Genomic DNA, 8,666 nt, shown 5'->3' with positions numbered 1-8,666 from the left:
CGTCGTATGACGAAAATCGGATGCAGTGTGAATCAGGCATATGTCATATCATGCCGTATGTATGTGGGGCACGTGTGATACTGAAACTGAATAGGTTAGGTTGTTAGGTAGCGATTTGTTTGCAAACGTGGACGCAATCTCTCCGCAAGTTTGAAAAGTTAGAAACAGATCCAAGTGAGAGAACGAAAAGCAGAATAAAAGAAAGAGATGGGCAAGTTAGCTCCTCGTTTGGCAAGTAGAAAGAAAGCGAAGCGATGGGCGAAAGGCCAGAGCTCGAGTTCCAACCCGGTGACTACGAAGCACCGCGAGCAAGCGACTGGCATGTTTTTCAAGAATTTTTCCAGCACGCCAGGCATCACGAAGGAGGACTTATGGAAGCACGACGCTATCCAAGGTATTCAGCCGCATTTCGCCAAGCTCGACATAGACGAGGATCAGCTCGAGGAAAGTACCATATATGAGACGGCGAATACGTATGACACGTTCGCCACTAATTACAGCAATTGTTCCAACCTTTCGTTTGACAAGTTCCTCAGTCATTTCCAATCGAGCTCGATCGTACACAAGGAGATGCTGGCAGTGCTGGCAGCCGTCACCGAGATTATCAAACAGAACGGTGGTAACGAAAGCTCGACAGAGTACTTTGCTGCGTTAATGAGCACTTTGGAAACGGTGGAGGATGACACCTCTGTAGCCGCCACGCTGTCTCTGCTCGGAATGTGCCTGAGAACGGTACCGAAAAACGTACTAAATTTGCAGTTTGGTCCGACGAGTCAAGCCCTCTTTCAGATTCTATTACAGTATGTCAACAGCGAGAACCATCTTATTCTGCGACATTGCATAGGCTGTCTTTCGGTGTTGTTGAGAGCGCAGGAGGCTGCTGTTTGGGTGAATTCCTCGACAATGCAAGTACTGGACGCTATATTGTCATTTATCACTCATGCCAAGCCCAAGCTACGCAAGTCCGCCCAGCACGGGATATGCGCCGTTCTGAAGGACAGCGACATAATGAAGAGCGAGAAGCCACCGACTCACCATCCGGCTGCAGGACAAGTCGCGACGCACTGTCTCAAGCAACTTAAGGAGCCAGGAGCGTCGCAAACCACCTTACTGCACATTCTTACGTTGTTGAAAGATATAACGCATCAGCTACCAAAGTCGGACGTAAGGGCCATCTGCGAACGTCTGTTGAGTATCATGACTTTGAACAATGTATTGATAACATCGTGTTGCTTGCAAACGTTGCATGGATTATTCGTCATGAGGCCGTCGGAAGCAACATTACCTTTCTCACGAAACGCAAATATCATTAAAGCCCTTTATGATTATCAACCGTCTGCGAACGACACACAACCGACTTTGGCGTGGTTGGCCGTCATGCAGGAGGCTCACTGCAACCTGGTGGCGCACCTGGCCTTGTCAAGATCGCCTCCCGACGTCTTTTCGACATTCGACTACGTTATACCGGAAACGCTCAACAGGTGCATTGAGCTCTTGCTATCGAACAAGATGGAGATTGTCACTGGTGCGTCACATACTGTCAAAATCATTCTGCAGGAGTGTATAGTGCCTCTTTGCGAGAACGAGGAGCGAATCGGCAAGTATGAACCCATCTTGAGGCGCGTAGTCGAGATAATGCACAAGATTCTGAGCTATCAGTACATCGGAGCTTGGCGTCATGTTCTTCACCTTACAGCCGTGCTCTTCCAAGTTACCAACAAGCTGAAGCTCCAGGAACTCATCAACATTGTCAAGACCCTGGGAAATTTGCGAGAATTTCACGATTTCGAACACAATCGTGACGCGGAGTACGCCATTGGAGCAGCGATTCGGGCTATGGGGCCTCGAGTAGCGTTGGATATCTTCCCTCTTCGAATCGACGAGAATACGATAAATCTCAAACAGAGTTGGATAATTCCGCTATTGAAAGACTGCATAACTGGTGGCACCATCGCCCTCTTCAAGGACATCCTGCTGCCACTTGCTCTGCAGTGCGAGGAGCAAGCTAAAGGATCTCTCGCAGATAGGAAGACATACGAGTTGTTAGTAACGCAGATCTGGTCAATTTTACCGAACCTATGCAATGACGCCAGCGACGTAAAGGATAACTTCAAATTTATCGCCAAGGTGTTGGGTACAGCTATCAGCGACCGGAGAGACCTGAGACCATCTGCGATGATGGCTTTGAGAAAGCTGATCAACAAGGCCACCGAACGAGACAACACTGATGATATCGCTGAACTTGCTCGCTTCGCCAAGAATTATCTACCGATTCTCTTCAATCTGTATACGACAAAGCCAAATGGCACGGACGAGGAGGGAGCGCGTCTCGCCGCGTTCGACACGATCAAGATTTACATGACGATCGTGAACAGCGATTTATCGAACGAGCTGTTTGATCGTGCGCAAAGCAAGCTCAAAGAGCCCGATGCAAACGACTTCTTCAAAGAGAGCGTTTATGATCTGACGAGAGCGTTGATCGGTTATACAGATGTCACTAGGTTGAGCAAGTACTATGATAAATGCGTGCTGGTCCTCAAGGATGATACTAAGCGGAAGGAGCAGAAGAAAGCTTATCGTTTCCTCGAGGAGATATGCAGTAGCGAAAGAGAGGTTTGCAAACAGTTCCTGCATCACCACCGACGTCAGATTCAAAACACGCTGATATCGTCGGCAACCAGCGTGATTAAAACGAGCAGAGGAGTGCGTCTGCGATGTCTGACGCATCTCGTCAGGATACATCCGCAGCTCGAGAAGACCAAGTTCCTCGAGGCCATCGTGCCGGAAGCTGTGCTCTGTGTTAAAGATATCAACGAGAGGTGTCGCGAGGCGGCGTATCAGCTGCTCAATATAATTGCTGAAAGATTTCTCAACAATTCCGAACATCTCAAGGACTACGTGGATATGCTAATGGTAGGCTTGGGCGGTGAGCAAGCGTACGTTAGCGCTAGTCTCCTTGCTCTCGCGTCCATCACTTATCATCACAGCGGTACGTCATCTCTGAGTACGGACATCATCAGCGAGATCTTGGGATACGCTTGCACGATTCTCACGAGCCCCACGAGAGAGGTAGTCGAGTCCGCGTTGTCCTACGTGAAGGTATATATCAACGTGATGCCGTCTGTCGTGATGGCACCAACATTACCGCGGATAGTCAATGCCCTGTCGGGAATGAGCGAAGACTGTAAGCGTCACTTTCGACAAAAAGTACGAGACATCTTTACCAAAGTAATAAGAAAGTACGGTATAGGGCCAATATCGAATATGGTACCAGCCTCGGATGTCATCCTGCACAAGAGACTGAAAAATATCAACAAGATAGAGAATGCGAAGAAGAAGAAACGAGAACTCGAAAGAGCGAGGAAGCTGCAGGAGCGAAATAGCGACGAGGAATTTGACGCCAAGAGGAGACCTAAAAGCGTAGAGGAGATATTGGCTGATAGCGATGAGGAGTTTGAAGTCACGGAAAACGAACTAGAAAAGAAGAGGATAATGCCGAGAAAGGACGCTTGGATTCAGGAGAGTGAAGATAACATAGTCGATCTTGCAGATCCCACAGCTGCTAGAAACATCACAAGTTGGTCACTCAATTTTTTTCTTTGAACTCGTCTTTCTTCGGTCGAAAGAAGAATCAAATTTTTAGAATTTTGTCGATCGAGAGTCGATTTTGAATTTCGACATACAATACATTCTCTCTATTTCCTTCGTCTACAGACAAAACTAGAAAGAAATCAAGAATAAAACTCACATAAAAGTTCCTAACTAACGTTAATATCTTGCTGTAATTAATCTTGTCTTGTTTGCATGCTTTAGCTACACAACCAGGTGTACGGAATCCGAAGATTCCAGTGAGGAAAACAAAGGATCGTGGCTTTGCGACTGCACCCGATGGTCGTCTCATCATTAAGGATGATAATGAGAGGGATAGTGATGCAGAAGAAAAGAATAAGAAGAGAAAGACTCCTTTCCTTCAGAATGATTCAGAAGACGATTACGGTAAATGTTTTGTAATTATTTTGTTTAGACATGGAAAAAAGTTTATGTATGGAGAGATATATATTTCTATTTTCTGCAAAAGTCGAGGATGACGTATCGGTAGTGACCGCAAAGACCGCCGGCAAAAAACGTAAATATAGCGAGAATGCGCTGGATGTAATGAGTTTGAAGAGCCAGTCAACGTCAAAATATCGAGGTAAATTTACAAATTTTTTCATTAAAGAAGTTTTTTTTATTTTGTACAATTAAAAATGTTTAAAGACAATCTATAAGAAATTTAAGACGATATGTTTGACAAATTTGATATATGAGAAATTGAACTCACGATTAAGCGACTTCTGTAATAGCGTTGGTTATATTACAATGATAATAAAAAACATATTCTTGTAATGATTATTGTAATAAATGATGAATGATTTGTTACGTTAGATAATAATATTTTGTATCAACTTTCTGCATGTCTCTTTAATTTCAGCTGGAGGCTCGGGTATTCATCGATCGTTAAAAATGAAAAAGGTAGACAGTGAATTCGGTTCGGAGTATCGTGCGACGAAAGCTAGGGGAGATATTAAGAAAAAGGGTAAACCAGATCCCTACGCATATGTACCCTTGACGAGGTCTATATTGAATAAAAGGTCAATAATAAATATTTTAATCCATCTGTTGTATGTATATGTTACATTCTTCATTTATTGATATATTAATAAATTGAACATTTGCATCTTACAGAAAGAAGAAGAAAAACGCAGGAAAATTCCAGAGCATTGTTTCTGGAGCGAGGAAGGGCGCCCGCACAGGTATGCGGAATAAACGAAGGAAGCGTTAAACACGGATAATAGTCCTAATTATTAATCATATTATTTAACTATATATATATCCTAATTATATATTATGTAATTAAGCATTATTTTCAAATATATTTGAATATAATTACGCCCAATGGCTTTATTTAGATATATGTGAACATATTGAAAGGGTTAACATACCTTTAATCATAATCCTTTGCCGTTTGCTCCAATTATACACAAAGGACACAAAATTTCGGGTTCAGGTGTGCGAGATAACATTTCCTAAATACTGCAATGTATATGGAAGAATCAAAGATTGAGATGTTAGTAATTCTGTTTCCAACGACGGGATATGTCTGCTTCGTATTGAGAGATTGGAAAGTGATGTCCGCAAGTAAATATCATATTATCTTCTTCCGTTATAAGCAAGAGATTTACAGCATCCGAGTTCTGTTTTAATTTAATGTTAAAAAGTTAAGTAAAATACGATGCAAATTTAATCCAACTATTGAATTATATAATTAGTGTAATATAATTAGTGTAAGTTTGTTATTTTCAAAATAACAATTATATGTGTAAAGAATTATAATTTCATGTAAAATTACAGTATTCCAAACTTTTGAGAGATAGTATGTATGTTAGATTGCAGAACTAGCAATAATGATAAAGTACATAAAGATAGACAGCATATGAAATTCATAGTTAATTTAATAGAAATCTGTATATACATATAGACATATAGACTCTAGTATTATAATTCCATGTACTATAAGATATACGATCATTCGTAAATATTTACGATTTTTCGTAAATCTTACGGCTAGCAAGAAGCTATCTATAATAATATTACAGTTATAAGAACTTATAAATTCTTAGATTTCGAGAACATGTTATGAGCCTTACGATTCTGCTTAGAGAATTGATCCATAGATATCTATATATATTTTATTTTATCAAAAAACTAAAATAGTATATTTCTTTTTGAAACGCAAGTTCTCTTAAATGTGGAATGCATCCTTTGTTAGACCAATCGCGCTGTCTTCGTGTTAGTTACAAATTTGCTGGAAAAAAAAGCATTATATAAATTACTTTAAATAATCCAATTATTTGTCACGAAATTATGATACTACAAGATTATATTCATTACTATAGAAAGTTCTAATTTTCACCAATTCTCACATAATGACTTAATTAAATAAAAGAAATATAAAAAGATTTTTTTTAATCTTTTGTTTCATCTTGCCTTTTTCTTTCTTTCTTTCTAAATAAATGAAAAAATTCTAAAATTAATAATTAGTGGTGTACAATAAATTTTATCGCATAAACGTTGTAGCTAAATCAATTTCAGACTTTCAAATTAATGTGCATATTTTCTCATTTGATTCTATACTTTTTGTACCATGGTTATTCGCGAGCGCCCGATCTCTCTCGTCCCATATGGTGAGGCCGTCGCATGCGCAGATTTTCTTCGTATTTTGAAACAATCTGGATGATCTGGCTACAATTCCGCAAGCTAATCTATGAAGAAAAATTTAATGTAAAATAATAAACAATTATCACAAACTTTGACAATAGGAATCATTCCGTACCTAGCTCCGCTATTTCCATTTATCTTGGACTCTGGATTATTACCTCTTCCAAGATCATCTGGATCCTTAGTAATAATAAGAGATCTGCCAATGATGTCGGGTATCTTAAGAAATTTGTCTATCTTCCGAAAAGCAGCTCTGCCAGAAGTGTCAGCTAAGACATTGCCAAGATCACCGACATGCTGTAATGGCAAATAGAATTGTTAAAATACCATAAAATTTAACGTTTATTGTGCAAACGGAGGTAATTTTTGTCCAGACGATTATGAATATTTTGAAAACAAGTGGATATGAGCGTGTCCAATAAAATATTTAAATAAATAATTATCTTCATTTAGAATAGTTAAGGAAACTACATGAACATTTTAATATATTTTTTTTAACCATTTAATCCATTAAAAAAAACATACTAAACATTAACGACCCATGGTTACACTAAATAAATATTACAAAAACATAGCAAGTGTTAAGAAATTTGACCGTTTATATTTACCCTCTTGGATAAATCATCTTCAGGGCTACCGTGTGGTGAATTATTTGGATTAAAGTGTACGCCTACACTGTAATCAAAATAAAATTTATTCAAAGTGTCAATCTAAGTATTTGCTTCTGCAAGTTTTTTTACCTTTCACAGCCATTAGATATATTACCGCATTCATGTACATGCATACCGTGTTCACCAGGAGTCAAACCATCAATTGTACCATCTATGATACATCCCTCTGAAGTTTCTGCAAATCTTATAACCCCTCTGATCAGATTACCTATGCTGTATCCTGAATTTCCACCCAACATCACTACAGCACTTGATCCATCTGTAAAAGATAAATATCTAATTTTAATAATTACAAGTGTATCTTAATTTCTGAGATCCACACATATACATCATGCACACACATATGTGTGTGCTATATATATATATGTCTATATATATATATTGAATGCTTTGTTATTGTCATTTTAAAGAATGAGAGTCCCTTCTAAGCTTATATATATGTATATTTTTAAATATATAACAATTTTCTTTATTTCATTCATAGTTTCTAAAGACATACATTTTTAGAACTGTTAGGAAAAGAAAAAGAATATTATATTGAAAAATGACTTGGTTTGAAAATTGGTTTTTATATTTTATATTTTACGTATTGAATATATATATATGTATATGCATACATTTAATATATAGAATATAAAAATATTCAGAACAAGTTTTCAAATCAAGTCTTTTTCAATATTCCTCTTCTATTTCTGATAATTCTAAAAACATACTTATGCCTTCAGAAATTGTGAATCAAACAGAAAAGATTGTTACAACATATATCAAAAGATAATACATTATATATAACATAGAAAAAATTATTTAAACCTCCGTATCCCTTCAATACTGCCTGCCTTCCTGTTCTTTCGATTCTTTCCTGTATAATGGAGTAAGGTAGGTTTGTTTCAAGGATGACAGTGCCACGTTCTAACGATATATCAACATTCCGGATATCCTTCAGATCTGCTATACTCTTGGAAATTGCATTAACGCATTTCTCGCATGTCATATGTACCGCGAATTCGATCTGCAGAAACAACATATTATAGATTCGACAATATTTTTTTTATTTTTCACTGTCAACAATGAGATAAAAGTTAATTATACTTACTTTCGTTGAAGCCATTTGTACGTAGTACTCTTATAGTCTTATATCAACGTTGATCAACGTGATAAACAATGATAAAGCAAATTTTTTATACGATTACATCGGTCGTCGTATTTCGTATTCAGTCTATCTTTTATCTTTTTTTTTTTAATTTGTTACTAATAATCTAGCCAATTTTCTAGCAGCAGGATCTTCAACAGTTTGTTATTTGACATGTCAAGATCTGTTTGCGTTATTTTAAATTCTTAAAAATTTTTGCACAATGAGATAAACAAATATATCATATGATCAAAATTGACAAATATCAAGTGTCAACTTTGACCACTTGAGGCCTGTTCTTTTTAGCTGAATTTTTGCACCAGTTCATCTTTCTTCCTCTTCTCTTCAGGAGGAAAGAAGAAGAAAAAAGATGAACTGGCGCAAAAGTTTAGCCAAAAAGAACCTTCTGCGGGGTCTACAATAGCAGTTGTAGGGTTTTAAGTCGTAGAAAATTGACCAATCACAGTCGAATATGAGAAGAATAATCAACTATGATTGATCATAAAACGGCTGGCTTGAACGGCTCGTGGAAATGTATCTTAATACGGGGTCTACAATAAAAGTCGTAGCAGTCGTAGGGTCTTAAGTCGTAGAAAATTGATCAATCA

At 38.0% G+C, this 8,666-nt stretch overlaps 2 protein-coding genes across 4 annotated transcripts; one reads left to right on the top strand and one right to left on the bottom strand.

Annotated features, from left to right (window-relative positions):
- The first annotated feature begins 86 nt into the window (after nt 1-86).
- LOC108725884 (RRP12-like protein) lies at nt 87-4,862 on the top strand. The gene is made up of 5 exons (XM_018453162.1): nt 87-3,577; nt 3,814-3,996; nt 4,079-4,192; nt 4,472-4,631; nt 4,726-4,862. The coding sequence occupies exons 1-5, from the start codon at nt 208-210 to the stop codon at nt 4,820-4,822; spliced, it is 3,924 nt and encodes a 1,307-aa protein (XP_018308664.1). The 5' UTR covers nt 87-207; the 3' UTR covers nt 4,823-4,862.
- Nucleotides 4,863-5,776: 914 nt separating this feature from the next.
- On the bottom strand, nt 5,777-8,307 carry Ccs (copper chaperone for superoxide dismutase). Of its 3 annotated transcripts, none has more exons than XM_018453168.1 (7): nt 8,023-8,307; nt 7,740-7,938; nt 6,999-7,188; nt 6,867-6,933; nt 6,374-6,555; nt 6,184-6,302; nt 5,777-5,845 (listed from the first exon to the last, which is right to left on the bottom strand). In XM_018453168.1, the coding sequence occupies exons 1-7, from the start codon at nt 8,035-8,037 to the stop codon at nt 5,835-5,837; spliced, it is 783 nt and encodes a 260-aa protein (XP_018308670.1). In that variant the 5' UTR covers nt 8,038-8,307; the 3' UTR covers nt 5,777-5,834. The 3 variants fall into 3 exon arrangements, with proteins under 3 accessions (XP_018308670.1, XP_018308668.1, XP_018308667.1); XM_018453166.1 differs by having other exon boundaries at nt 5,782-5,845; nt 6,175-6,302; XM_018453165.1 differs by lacking the exon at nt 5,777-5,845 and having other exon boundaries at nt 6,101-6,302.
- Between the last annotated feature and the right edge of the window lie 359 nt (nt 8,308-8,666).

The sequence above is a fragment of the Mycetomoellerius zeteki genome, unplaced genomic scaffold, assembly GCF_001594055.1.
Source record: "Mycetomoellerius zeteki isolate Tzet28-1 unplaced genomic scaffold, Tzet1.0 scaffold366, whole genome shotgun sequence".
In the NCBI taxonomy this organism is placed as follows: Eukaryota; Metazoa; Arthropoda; class Insecta; order Hymenoptera; family Formicidae; genus Mycetomoellerius; species Mycetomoellerius zeteki.
Note: the sequence above shows the minus strand (reverse complement) of the source record. Positions and strands in the feature narration are given on the sequence as shown.

Coding starts and splice junctions, on each gene's coding strand:
- LOC108725884 (XM_018453162.1), top strand. CDS start 208: ATGGGCAAGTTAGCTCCTCGTTTGGCAAGTAGAAAGAAAGCGAAGCGA. Junction 3,997..4,078: donor TGATTCAGAAGACGATTACG/GTAAATGTTTTG, acceptor TTTCTGCAAAAG/TCGAGGATGACGTATCGGTA. Junction 4,632..4,725: donor AGGTCTATATTGAATAAAAG/GTCAATAATAAA, acceptor TGCATCTTACAG/AAAGAAGAAGAAAAACGCAG.
- Ccs (XM_018453165.1), bottom strand. Junction 6,556..6,866: donor AAGATGATTTATCCAAGAGG/GTAAATATAAAC, acceptor TTGCCATTACAG/CATGTCGGTGATCTTGGCAA. Junction 6,303..6,373: donor AATGGAAATAGCGGAGCTAG/GTACGGAATGAT, acceptor TTTTCTTCATAG/ATTAGCTTGCGGAATTGTAG.